Genomic DNA, 14,266 nt, shown 5'->3' with positions numbered 1-14,266 from the left:
CCAGAGAAACAAGAGTATCTGAACACTGACATCAAATTCCGCATCACTTTCTTCTACCAACATTTCATCTGATTCTACCACTTTATAAATTCAAATTAAACACTATGTAGACACACAGGATGTCATGCCTTCTATTGAGATATAAACAAACCTGTTTGGCTGCCTTGTAACAGTGAGATGCAGACGGCTCGTCTCAGGTCCTTCACCTAGCTCCAGTCTACTCTGGGACTCCTCACTGAATCCTATGATGCCATTGTGAAGATCACTCCCTGAAAAGAAAAATAGAAGATTATAGTATACCAAAGACTTTAAAAGATCTCCAATGTTCCCCACATCTGTTCAGTTCAGATGGTATAAAGGTGAGAAATTCACAAGTGAATGGGGCAGGCAGGAGGTACAACTTTTAAAAGATGTTTACCCAAAACAGATTAGAATCAAAATGAACATGTCAAGGTAGTTGACACTGTGAGAACAAAAAAAGAAAGAAAAGATCAAATCCTGCTCCCCACACTGATATACATGCTCATCTCTCTCTGATGAGGCTTTTTTATTTCAGTCCTTGATACTGCTGTTTAAAGTCAGCACATCCTGATAGAATGTAAGTTCTACTGAGTAGCAATTGTTTTATTTAGTGCTGTATCCCTAGTACCAAGAACAGTGTTTAATAAATATTTAGTGAATCCATGACCTTCATCTGATTGGTTTACTCCCCTATAAGACAACTGACAAAAGACCACTGAAGTTAAACATCTGATTATTTTCCCCAGAGAAAAACAGAACTATTAATGAACTCTTGGGAATCTTGGAGTAAAAGAAAACTCCTCCGAGCAACTCTTGAGGTTGGAGGCACCATCATACTACACAACTGTGTCAAAAACTGGAACAAACCCACAGCCCACACTACGCTGAAGCAGTCACTCCAAACCCTGGCCAACACACAAGCTAGCTTCTCAGACAAGAGACATTATCAGTAAACAGCTCCTGCTGCTTTCTATTTCTCAAGAACCCAGTTCTGCAAAGTGATCCTGAAAGCAATGACCCAGCGGAATTAGCCTCAAAAACCACTTGTACCCATCACCCTGAAACCTGAGGCTCCAAGTAGACAGAACTTCTGCAAGGAAACAGAAAATGACTGATCTGTCTCCAAAGTGTAAGTAAACGTGGAGCCTGCGGCTTAGGGACGTGCAGGTGACTGGACCGCTCTTGTCCTGGTGCCTCAGGGGCGTTTTGTCTCAGCCACTGCCCATCCTCATCCTCACCAATTAATCACTACGACTGCATCTTAGTCCTGCTTTGGAACCTGACCTTAACTCTTTCTCTTCAGCAGCAATTCTTCTCTTGTCACTTTGAGTAGGAATTTGGTCTCTCAATTAATAATAAACAGATTATAAGATTCTCAAAGCAGAACTTGCATTTTCTTTTTCAATGTAATAGTGACTAGCATGGTCCTAAGGAGTATACTACTTTCCTTGCAGCATCTACCATGATAAACTTGATGTCCAGTTTCTAGGAAGATGAATCAAGACTTCCAGAGTGCCAATGATCAGAAACAAAACTAAATAAACTTATTTTCCCCTGATTTACCTTGAGTGTTTGTTCTAAAATCTAAATGTGAAATGATTATGAAGGTTAAAGACAAGAGGAATCAGCAAAATTAACGCTATAGTTAAAAGGGAAATACTAAAATTTAAAATAAAAAGCCAGGTAAGGAGGAGAAGACAGGAACATTCACAGACAGAGTAAGGGAAATCAGAGTATTTGACATGCAAAAATGCTGATGAATTACACCACATGATTCTAAAAGGAGTCAATCATTTGCCACATGTGTAAGATGCTTGGTGTTAGGTAGAGAAGAAAAACATTCGAGAACTTCACTGAAGCGCAACTGACTGACTGCTAAGTTAGGTTCGGAGCTGGCTGACGGGAACTGCCTGGGGAGTTAGACTCAGGGCTGACGTATGGCTGAGCACCGGTAGGCCATATTGACCTGGTATCAGTGCGCCATGTTGGTATGCAATGGTATGCCAAACTGACTGAGGAGCACGTCCATTCCAGTTGGAACACAGCTGCTGTCCTGAGTCCCTGAAGGACCCTAACCACCACCCTAACCAGTTCAACACCTCCCCATGATCCAGTAACTAATGGAGTATCGCTTGGGAGAGCAAAAAGCCTCCATCAACTATTGTGCCTGGTCTGTGCCTCTGTCAAACTAATTGCTAAACATTTTGACTGTCAACTCTGATCTTATTCAAATAAACATAAAAAAAAATATCTATGTCATGGAATGGGGGAAGAGACTGTTTATTTAATTTTAAAAGAAATATATAGGTGGCATTAAGCTAATGTGAATCAAACTCAGTAAATAACTTGAAGAATAGAAGCTGCATTTACAATATTCAATAAACTGGATGATTAGAAATAAATGATAATTTTAATTGGTATAAATTTGCAGGGTAACATAAATGGGATGATGTTGGGTATAAGAGGAAATTACACAATTGCAAAATTACAACTGAATTATAACTGAACGGCTAAAACAAAATTTTAGGAAACACCAAATACTGAAAGTGGGACATAAACATGTTTATTCTAAAAATTTCCTTGTTAAAAAAAAAAGAAACATAAAGCATAGACACTAAATGATTTAATCAGGGCCTCTGAATTAATGATTGAGCTAAGTCAAAATTACATACTTCATGATTTTTAATTTTCTTTCCACTATACTGTTTTATTATAGTGTTATCTGAAACTCTAAAACACTGTGTAAAATTCATTACTGTTTATATAAAAGGGTAGACCAGGTAAGAATCATGAGATAGCCTTGTCAATACTCTAATTAGCGTAAGGTATTGACAAGTTGAGCTAATCCACTTGAAGAAATACAGTATGATTTCAGAGGAAAATTGCAAATTATCACTAAAACATTTTCAAACATGCACATACACACACACACACACACACACACACACACATTCCCAATAGTTCAAAAGTTATATAAACTACATTGGTTCAAAAGCAGAAAAGGGAATAGCTGTAATCTATTTCCCAACAGATATAAAGAATTTTCTGACAATGACATCGTAGACTTTGCAATGGATTAATAAAAGTGGTTGGGAAATTCAGAATGAGGTTTCAAAACAGGACAGGCAAACATGTTTGCCTGTCATCAAACAGGTGATTAAATTAGGTATCTTCCAGAAGACGTACATGAACTTAAGTATTTTTAAGGGTTTCTGTATATTGTGGAAGTACAGATATATAGATTGTCTTAGTTAGCTCTGGGTTTCCCTTGTAGCTCAGTTGGTAAAGAATCTGCCTGCAGTGGAGGAGACCCGGGTTCAGTCCTGGGTTGGGAAGATCCCTTGGAGAAGGAAATGGTGACCCACTCCAGGATCCTTGCCTGGAAAATCTCATGGACAGAGGAGCCTGGTGGGCTATAGTCCATGGGGTCGCAAGGAGTTGGGCACTACTGAGCGACTAACACTAACTTACTTACTAGTTAGCTCTGAGCTAAGTGACATTTACAGTCCACTAAACTCTACCCTGGTATCTCAGAACAACATGATGAGTTTCTGTTAGGGTTTCATGCCACCGGAAAACAAAGTTTAAGGATTCACTGTGAGTGATTCAAGTAATTCACCTTCTTAAATTAAATTTAAGCTAGAATAATCTTATTACAAATTCTGCACCACAAAGGCACATGTTTAACTCCACCACTCCAAATATATACCTGTAATAATGATCATGGCAAAAGCTGCAAAGCCAGCGTCATCCTCTCCCTTCACGATCTGTGCTCCCCCTTGCGGGTCTGTAAGAAACACGTAGAAGAATTCCTGTCCCTCGGGTTCACCATCATCCAGAATTGGAATTGACACTTTACGTTCTCTTTCTCCATCTACAAACCCAAGGATGAGAGTCTGTGCTCCAAAATCTTCTTCTTCAGTTGCCCACGTTAGGTTGGAAATCCCATGGCTGTCAGGAAAGGGCAATGCGTTTGGTCCCTTCTGAGCAGATCTTTCACCGAAAGTTCTCACTGTTATGCTGACGTTGCCAGTAGACCCACCAGTTCTCCGGACAAGGACCTCTGCAGCGGTCAACGTGCCATCCTCCATTTCCTCTTCGACGTAAATAACAGGGGGCCCAAGACTAAATGTTCCATGAACGGAGGTATCTGTAGCTACAGTGGCCACATTAGGCTTCTCAGACATGGCAGAGGTCCCAGCAAGAGTGACAAGGGTCTCAAGGATGGGAGATACGCCAGTCACCTCTGTAACCACGGCGACCACTTTGGTGGGCTGTGGAACGGCAGTGATCTCGGTTGTGTCAGGGTGTGTGGTGGCGGAGTCGGTTTCCAGCGGAAGGGCTGTGTCCACTGCTGTGGTCACAGCGGTCTCGGGGAAAGACGCATCCGTTCCTGCCAGGTCATCATTATCCAATATTGTGATCACCGCCACGCTGAAATCTCGATTCAGGCATGGTCTCCAATTAGCATCAAATTTTGGGAACCCTTTAACTTCCACTGAAGTTAGATTAATGTAAAAAATTTCTTCTGTCTCAGGAAGTTCATCGTCAATAATAATGATTTCAAAATCGACCTCAGCTTGGAATCTTTGGAAAAGCAGCTCCCCGTTCTGAACAGGCTCAAAGTCTTCCCGGGGCTTTGCCCTCCCTGCAGTTGTCTGATAAGAAACTTTAATAAGCTCCCCGTGGAACCCAAACAGTCTTTGTACATGTAATCTGATCATCTGTGTATCCTCCGACACAATGATATTTCTTGAACTGGGGGAAAATTGAAAGACTCCCATTGGTTCAATTTCAGCAACAGTGAAACCTGACCTGGAAAAAAAATTAAACCATGAGAGAACTGATTTAAAAAAACAGGGCTACCACTTATGGAGAGTCATCTTTCACACGTGGAAGATGCTGCTCATGAGGGCATCTTAAAAATGACATGCCCTTTCAAATTCCGTAAACCCCTACTTACTTATTGATGAACATACCAGAGAACAAGAAATGAACCAACAGAAGCTGCAATGGCAGGTGACAGGACCTAACAAGCGTTAGCAAGGTGAGGCGCTCAGAGGTCTTGTTCTGTTTCTCCAATCACCCCACAGCAGCTCTTTGAAGGATCTGAAATGGCAGGTTCTCTCAGCACACAGGGGACCAAAATCAAAGTCTCACAGTCTGGGTGTCAGTCAGGTTTCCGATCTACCAGGCAGGAACAGTTGCCCCTCCTAGATGTAAAAATGCTTGCTGGTTTCAACTGGCCAGTAATGGGACTATTCTCTCACACGAATGTTGCTAAAATCTTATACATGAATTGGAAGAGTCATCCATAATTGATACTGATCTGTTCCTAGTGCTTTTCATGTGGAATTCTGTAGGCTTCCCTTGTGCCTCAGCTGGTAAAGAATCCACCTGCAATGTGGGAGACCCAGGTTTGATCCCTGGGCTGGGAAGATCCCCTGGAGAAGGGAAAGGCTACCCACTCCAGTATTCTGGCCTGGAGAATTCCATGGACTGTACAGTCCATGGGGTCACAAAGAGTCAGACACGACTGAGTGACTTTCACTTCACTTCATGGAATTCTGTTGTGATTTAATCAGTTATATCAGAAGTAACACCGGTAGCCCATCAGCCTAATCCAGACCACAGACATAATTTCTCTGGCTAACAGATTTTTTTTTCCATCTAAATTTAGATGCATTCAGGGAGGACAACTGAGAGCCATCACTTTCTATTGCCAGTCGTAGTTGTGAGTTCAGACAGAGGCCAGACAGCCTAGGTTCAACTCATGGCCCAACACTTATTATCTGTGTGACACTGGGCCCATTATACAATCTATCTGTGACTCGTTTCCTTTATCTATAAAATGGGACTAACAATAGTATCTATGTCCTATGGTGACCTTGAACAGTAAAAGCAGGAGTAAACGAATATAAATACATATACATATAAAGAGGCAATGCCTGGTCTAGGGTAAGCCCTATAAAACTGTCAGCCTGAATTACTTTGCTATACTGCAGAAATTAACACAATATTGTAAGTCAATTATACTTCAATAAAATAAACTGCTAGCTATTACTGCTATTATTAAAGGCAACTGAATCTGTTAACCTAAAATACACTGTGTCCACTTTTTGATTAGCACATGTTAAATCAAAAGCCATACTGAATTACACCAACCAATATCTCCCATACATAAACGTGTACGCAAATATACTCGAACACGTATTAGTTTTGCCCACACACTTTTCCCAGTTTCCAAATAAGTAAACTAAAGAGCAGGAAGATCATGTAACTTTCCCAAAGTCACCCAGCAAGTAAGTGACAGAGGCAGGATTAAACCAGGAGTCTGGCTCTAAGATCTGTTCTCTGCTGTTCTGATCAAGTCCATCCCATGTATAAGAAAAGTCAACTGCTTTTGGCCGGGACATATTTACCTGCAAATATACTGGTATAAATTTAACTCAAAAGTCACAGTATTATCCTACTATGATTTCTTATTCTTACTCTTTGTCTCTAAGGAAAATCAGATATTGTGGGCTAACTTTTCAGAAGACAGTTCCCTTTTAAAATAGATGGCTTTGCCATCATGGTTCTTACTGGAGATGGCACCCCAAGCCAACATTCTCAAGTTAGAGGTCATGATAAGCTCTATTCATGCAAGCAGTGTGTGGTGGCATCTTTGGCATGAAGGCCACGTGTTGCTCTGAACTAAAACTGGTTTTGTCTCTGCTTCAAGGAGACAAATCCTTCTGTCTTTTTTGTTTGAACCAGTAAATTCCAGCTTATCCCTCAGGGACTTTCTTGGCTGAAAATCAATCAAGGGGGTCTTACCGAAGCTGAGCCCCACTGGGGACACTGCTCTGCACTCCAGAGAGGTGAATGACAAAGGCCTCCAGCCGCCCGGGGCTTGGGTGTGTCCAAAGCAAGACTCTTTTACTTTCTTCTCCATGGGAAAAGGAAAGCCTCCCTGACAGGGAACATGGAAAGGGAAGCAGGGTTTCATTTCTTTGAGTTCTTAAATTGGGATTCAACTCTTAAACATATAGTAAAATCTTTCCTTTTCCCAAATTCTATGACGGTCTACAAAAGGCAAAACATTTAAAAAGCCAGTGGTGGGGGTAGGGTGTAAATAAACTTAGAGGAAGCTCCGGAGACCACATAAACCTTGCCTTCAATCCTGTCTACTCTACAAGGTAGAGGTCAAACCATCCAACACTGGCATGTCACTGACCCTCACAGAACTAATGGTATAACTAAAAACTAAAGTAGATGAAATAACAGCTGCTTTACTATTAGAAATATTCAGTTCAACACATACATGGATATAAGAGTGTGTCTTTTTGATTATTGTATTGGGACTTCCCTTAGCTCAGATTAAATTGAAGAAAGTAGGGAAAACCTCCAGACCATTCAGGTTGTGACCTAAATCAAATCCCTAACGATTATACAGTGGAAGTGAGAAACAGATTTAAGGGACTAGATCTGATAGACAGAGTGCCTGAGGAACTATGGACGGAGACTCATGACATTGAACAGGAGACAGGAATCAAAACCATCCCCAAGAAGAAGAAATGCAAAAAAGCATAATGGCTGTCTGAGGAGGCCTTACAAATAACTAGGAAAAGAAGGGAAGCAAAAAGCAAAGGAGAAAAGGAAAGATATACCCATTTGAATGCAGAGTTCCAAAGAATAGCAAGGAGAAATAAGAAAGCCTTCCTCAGGGATCAGTGCAAGGAAATAGAGGAAAACAACAGAATGGAAAGACTAGAGATCTCTTCAAGAAAACAGAGATGCCCAGGGAACATTTCATGCAAAGATGGGGTCAATAAAGGACAGAAACGGTATGGACCTAACAGAAGCAGAAGATGTTAAGAAGAGGTGGCAAGAATACATGGAAGAACTATACAAAAAAGACCCTCACGATCCAGGTAATCATGATGGTATGATCACTCATCTAGAGCCAGACATCCTGGAATGCGAGGTCAAGTGGGCCTTAGGAAGCATCACTATGTACAAAGCTAGTGGAGGTGATGGAATTCCAGCTGAACTACTGCCAATCCTAAAAGATGATGCTGTGAAAGTGCTGCACTCAATATGCCAGCAAATTTGGAAAACTCAGCAGTGGCCACAGGACTGGAAAAGGTCAGTTTTCATTTCAATCCCAAAGAAAGGCAATGCCAAAGAATGCTCACACTACCACACAATTGCACTCATCTCACATGCTAGCAAAGTAATGCTCAAAATTCTCCAAGCCAGGCTTCAGCAACACATGAACCGTGAACTTCTAGATGTTCAAGCTGATTTTAGAAGAGGCAGAGGAACCAGAGATCAAATTGCCAATATCTGCTGGATCATCGAAAAAGCAAGAGAGTCCCAGAAAAACATCTATTTCTGCTTTATTGACTACGCCAAAGCCTTTGACTGTGTGGATCACAATAAACTGTGAAGGAGATGGGAATACCAGACCACCTGACCTGCCTCTTGAGAAATGTGTATGCAGGTCAGGAAGCAACAGTTAGAACTAGACACAGAACAACAGACTGGTTCTAATAGGAAAAGGAGTATGTCAAGACTGTATACTGTCACTCTGCTTATTTAACTTATATGCAGAGTACATCATGAGAAATGCTGGGCTGGATGAAGCACAAGCTGGAATCAAGACTGCTGGGAGAAATATCAATAACCTCAGATATGCAGATGACACCACCCTTATAGCAGAAAGTGAAGCAGAACTAAAGAACCTCTTGATGAAAGTGAAAGAAGAGAGTGAAAAAGTTGGCTTAAAGCTCAACATTCAGAAAACTAAGATCATGGCATCCAGTCCCATCACTTCATGGCAAACAGATGGGGAAACAGTGGAAACAGTGTCAGACTCTATTTTGGGGGGCTCCAAAATCACTGCAGAGGGTGAGTGCAGCCATGAAATTAAAAGATGCTTGCTTCTTGGAAGAAAAGTTAGGACCAACCTAGACAGAATATTAAAAAGCAGAGACATTACTGTGCCAACAAAGGTCCCTCTAGTCAAGGTTAATGGTTTTTCCACTAGTCATGTATGTATGTGAGAGTTGGACTATAAAGAAAGCTGAGCACAGAAGAATTGATGTTTTTGAAACTGTGGTGTTGGAAAAGACTCTTTTTTTTTTTTTTTTTTGGAAAAGACTCTTGAGAGTCCCTTGAACTGCAAGGAGATCCAACCAGTCCATCCTAAAGGAGATCAGTCCTGAATATTCACTGGAAGGACTGATGTTGAAGCTGAAATGCCATTACTTCAGCCACCTGATGCAAAGAGCTGACTCATTGGAAAAGACCCTGATGCTGGGAAAGATTGAAGGCAGGAGGAGAAGGGGATGACAGAGGATGAGATGGTTGGATGGTATCACCGACTCAATGGACATGGGTTTGGGTGGACTCCAGGAGTTGGTGACGGACAGGGAGCCCTGGTGAGCTGCAGTCCATGGGGTCACAAAGAGCTGGACATGACTGAGCGACTGAACTGAACTGAACTGATAGCTCAGATGGTAAAGAACCTGCCTGCAACGCAGGAGACCCAGGTTCGATCCCTGGGTCAGGAAGATCCCCTGGAGAAGGAAATGACAATCCACTCCAGTATTCTTGCCTGGAGAATCCCATGGACAGAGGGGCCTCACGGGCTACAGTCCAAGGGGTCGCAAAGAGTCGGATATGACTAAGCGAGCGACACACACAGCACACACATGGGCCAGAGCACTCCATGGGCCTCATGGTTACTTTTAACAAACTCCTCACGTATAAACCTGGGGTTTCCCAGGAGACTCAGTGGTAAAGAGTCTCCCTGCTGTGCAGGAGATGTGGGTTTATACGCTGGATCAAGAAGATTTTCTGGAGTAGGAAATAGCAACCCACTCCAGTATTCTTGCCTGGGAGATCCCACAGACAGAGGAGCCTGGCAAGCTACAGTCCATGGGGTAGCAAAGAGTCAGACATGACAGCAACTGAACAACATGTTTAAACAGAGCAGGCTACTTACGACCATTATTTTCAGGTGAGGTATGATGTTCTTAATTTCAGTGCAATTCTGATCACTTAAATATGAGAAGACTGTATTAGAAGGCAAAGAGCTAGCTCATTCATTGTCCAGAGTAAAGAGAATCAAAGAAAATTAGTGGCCAATGATACATTTCCATGTTCTACAGATAAAATCTTAGAAAAGACACAACTCACCTACTTTGGGGGTCATGTTGCCAACAGTAGTGAATTCAGGGATTTCTGACCCAGGGACGTATCCAGCCGCCCAGGAAACTTTGAGAGACCCATACGTGCCTCTCCTAGAAATCACAGCTTGGCTTGTTCCGGCAGTGATGTCCGTGAGTGGAAAAGCAGTAGATTCAAACCCAACCTGAGAGAAAACATGCTTAGAATATTTTCTCTTTCTCTAAAAGTTCCTGTTTTCTTAGGAGTGGGTTAAAAGTCAACTTTCTCTTAGTTTACACAGTATATGTCTCTGCTCTAAAATACTCTTGATTAAAGAGTAGTATTTAAGAAATGGCATCTGAAATTTGAAAATGTATCCTATTTATAATTTTGATAATAGTTTATAGCTTTGTTTTTTTATCAAAATGTAAGCCTCTGAATTAACACTATCTAAAAATACAACTGTAACTCTGGTTAAATGACAAGATTAAAAATGGCATTTTAATGACTTGTTATGGGTCTTTATATGGGAGTATAAAGAAAGCTGAGTGCCGAGGCTATGGCTTTTCCAGTAGTCATATGTGGATGTGAGAGATGGACTATAAAGAAAGCTGAGCACCAAAGAATTGATGCTTTTGAACTGTGGTGTTGGAGAAGACGCTTGAGAGTCTCTTGGACTGCAAGGAGATCCAACCAGTCCATCCTAAAGGAAATCAGTCCTGAATATTCATTGGAAGGACTGATGCTGAAGCTGAAACTCCAATACTTTGGCGACCTGATGCGAAGAACTGATGCACTGGAAAAGACACTGATGCTGGGAAAGATTGAAGGATGGAGAAGGGGACGACAGAGAATGAGACGGTTGGATGGCATCACTGACTCAATGGACATGAGTTTGAGTAAACTCCGGGAGTTGGTGATGGACAAGGAGGCCTGGCGTGCTGCAGTCCATGGGGTCACAGAGAGTCAGACAAGACTGAGCGACTGAACTGATGGGTCTTTATAGAAACTGTTTTGTATAAAACTAAACTTTGACTTCTTTCTGAGATACAACAATAAATTTATAAAGTGAGTACCATGAACTAGATTTTCTAGTAAGGATTTTTTCAGCCTTTGATTCAATTTAATATCTTTTGTTGAGGATCATAAATCTTTAAGATTTTTTAAAATAATGATTTTTTTCACCCACATAAAGGAAGATCTGATTTTCAGGGTCAACCTTCCCAAAGTACCCTGGGATTTATACATTAAAATAAGTTCTGGTCAGAGAATAGAAATAAAACCAGATTTCTGGCTTCACACTGTTATTTGGACAACTTAGTTTACCTCTTTTGTTCCAAGTATCTATAAATTTGGGATACCATAGGCTCAACAGTTTTATATTAAGACTCATCTTCCCCATTTTAAATTGGACTGGAGAGGGGCAGAAAAGTGTGAGACAGGGCCATAGGACAGCTTCTGAAGCCACAGAAAAGAAAAACAACAACTTCAATTTGACACCAGTCTAGATTCCCTATTTCAGCAAGTCTTCTGCTTAGCAACTGCCAAAATCTGTAGTGTATCTCAGCTCATGCTTGCTACATGGTTAAAGGCTGTTAGAAAGTATCCGAGCTACATCACAAGTGTGCATGCACACACACACAATACACACACACTCAAATACTGGTGAGGAGTACAGAAGGACACAGCAAGGACAGAAGGACACAGCAAGGACAGAAGAACACTATGACTGGCCGTCATCTGGCCCTTTGAGGTGACACAATGTTGTGACCACAAGCACAGACAAGGAGTAGAAAACAGTTCACTACACCAAATGAATGGTTCAGGCTGAAAGGAATCTTTGTTATAACGACCCATGAACAAAAGAAGATAAAACGTCAACGCATGATACTCTATACGCTCAGTCTCTCTTGAACAGAGGAGGTGCAGCCAAAAACCAATCCTCTCAGATATTTTTAACGCTGTGGGTTCCACTTTAGGGGCAAAGCAAATTCATCCCCTGGGAAGTAGCAGCCCGGGAGGCAGTAACTTGAAGACCATCCCCTTTACGGCCACAGACCCCGTTAGTAAACTGTGGGCCAGACCTCACCACGCCTGCCATGAGTGTCTATCTGGACAGACGCCACGTCCACTTCCTGGTCAAGCTGAAGGAACCCCCCTCTGAGGGAACAGGACACAAGCTGGTATCTTCTCATGGTTTATAAAACAACACAGGCAGCAGCCCTGTCTTGTTCCCACACTGACAGAATCGGCCTACGCAGGAAGCGAAGTCCTCAAGGCATTCTCTGTTCTCATGTGAGTTATGAAGTGATTGGGGAACAATCTTCCCTAACATGAACTTAGGCAGGAGATTCAAATACCTAAGTGTGCCACTAGCATTCATCTACGTTAGCACAAGCTTGCCACAGTAAAAAGAGCCCCACAGATTAAATATTCACAATGCTAGTAAAAGAAAGTCTGAAATATTAACGGATGCTTCATTCTCATTTTAATTTTTTAGCATAAAATGTCTCAATATTAAATACTCATTATCAGGAAAAAAACAAGTTTTGACTCTAAGTGACCATTATTTTAAAGATTCTATACCTTACATTCAAATAAAAATTCTATACCTTATATTCTACAAGATACAGACTTTTTTAAACTGAAAAAGGAGATATGGTTTTCCACCTACTGACAAAAATTGCCAAATTATTTTCAGATAGTGTATCCATAATGCTTAAACTTGATATTCACAGGATTACAGATTTAAGGAATCAAACTCACAGACTCTTAGTCCTTTCTGTAAGAGCTGCCCTCCAGTGGTTCCGAGGGAGTACCACACCCAGTGCCAAGTACCTGAGAATTGGCAGCTTTCTCTGGAACTGGAAGGACGGCGGATTTTGCTTCCTGGAGAATTTTGGGCACGCCATAGAAATTTCCACCAACAAGCATCACAGTCACCAGCTGTAAGGTGAAGTTCGAGCCCAGAGGTAGGAAGACCTATAAACAAACAGTGTAAGTGACTTTTTATTAGTAAAAGATAATTTTCAAAGAAAAATACTGACATTTGAAGTGAGCCATTAGCACTCATTCTGTATCAATCTCATCAATATATGTCCTTTCCCCCAGATTATAAAACAAAGGTCCATGATGAAGACTTTCAGGCTAAGAGTGAGAGTCATATATTATTAAAAAATACCACAAATTTTCAAATTCACCACGCATGCCTGGGTGTGTTATGCTTAGTCACTCAGCCATGTCCAACTCTTTGCGACCCTATGGACTGTAGCCCACCAGGCTCCTCTGTCCATGGGATTCTCCAGGCAAGAATACTGGAGTGGGTTGTCATGCCCTCCTCCAGGGGATCTTTCCAACCCAGGGATCGAACCCAGGTCTCCCACATTACAGGCAGATTCCATCCGAGCCACCAAGGAAACCCAAGAATACTGCAGTGGTAGCCTATCCCTTCTCCAGGGGATCTTCTAGACCCAGGAACTGAACCGGGGTCTCCTGCACTGCAGGAGGATTCTTTACCAGCTGAGTTACTGGGAAGCCAGTAACTTGAAGAATGACGAGAATCCCAGGAGTATCAGTGATAGAATCACATGTTCCAGGAATGGAGGGAGCACAGTGGTGAAAAGTGTCAGCTCCTAAAAGCAGCAAAACTCACTTTCTCCTTCTTCACTGGGTTCAGTTCAGTTTAGTTGCTCAGTCGTGTCTGACTCTTTGAGACCCCATGAACCGCAGCACACCAGGCTTCCCTGTCCATCACCAACTCTCGGAGTCCACCCAAACCCATGTTCATTGAGTCAATGATGCCATCCAACCATCTCATCCTCTGTCGTCCCCTTCTCCTCCTGCCCTCAATCTTTCCTAGCATCAGGATCTTTTCCAATGAGCCAGCTCTTCGCATGAGGTGGCCAAAGTATTGGAGTTTCAGCTTCAGCATCAGTCCTTCCAATGAACACCCAGGACTGATCTCCTTTAGGATGGACTGGTTGGATCTCCTTGCAGTCCAAGAGACTCTCAAGCGTCTTCTCCAACATCACAGTTCAAAAGCATCAATTCTTCAGTGCTCAGCTTTCTTTACAGTCCAACTCTCACA

The 14,266-nt window shown here is 42.0% G+C and overlaps 1 protein-coding gene across 1 annotated transcript in view; it reads right to left on the bottom strand.

Annotated features, from left to right (window-relative positions):
- Positions 1-14,266, bottom strand: part of ADGRV1 (adhesion G protein-coupled receptor V1) — a 540,993-nt gene that overhangs the window by 324,817 nt on the left and 201,910 nt on the right. The window contains exons 71-75 of the mRNA XM_043913586.1: positions 13,018-13,161; positions 10,210-10,384; positions 6,841-6,976; positions 3,731-4,836; positions 152-269 (exon numbers count right to left, since the gene is read on the bottom strand). Coding sequence (XP_043769521.1) covers positions 152-269; positions 3,731-4,836; positions 6,841-6,976; positions 10,210-10,384; positions 13,018-13,161 — 1,679 coding nt within the window. The remainder of the gene's footprint in view (positions 1-151; positions 270-3,730; positions 4,837-6,840; positions 6,977-10,209; positions 10,385-13,017; positions 13,162-14,266) is intronic.

This window comes from Cervus elaphus, chromosome 9 (assembly GCF_910594005.1).
Source record: "Cervus elaphus chromosome 9, mCerEla1.1, whole genome shotgun sequence".
Lineage (NCBI taxonomy): Eukaryota > Metazoa > Chordata > Mammalia > Artiodactyla > Cervidae > Cervus > Cervus elaphus.
This window is presented reverse-complemented; position numbering and strand designations above follow the sequence as displayed.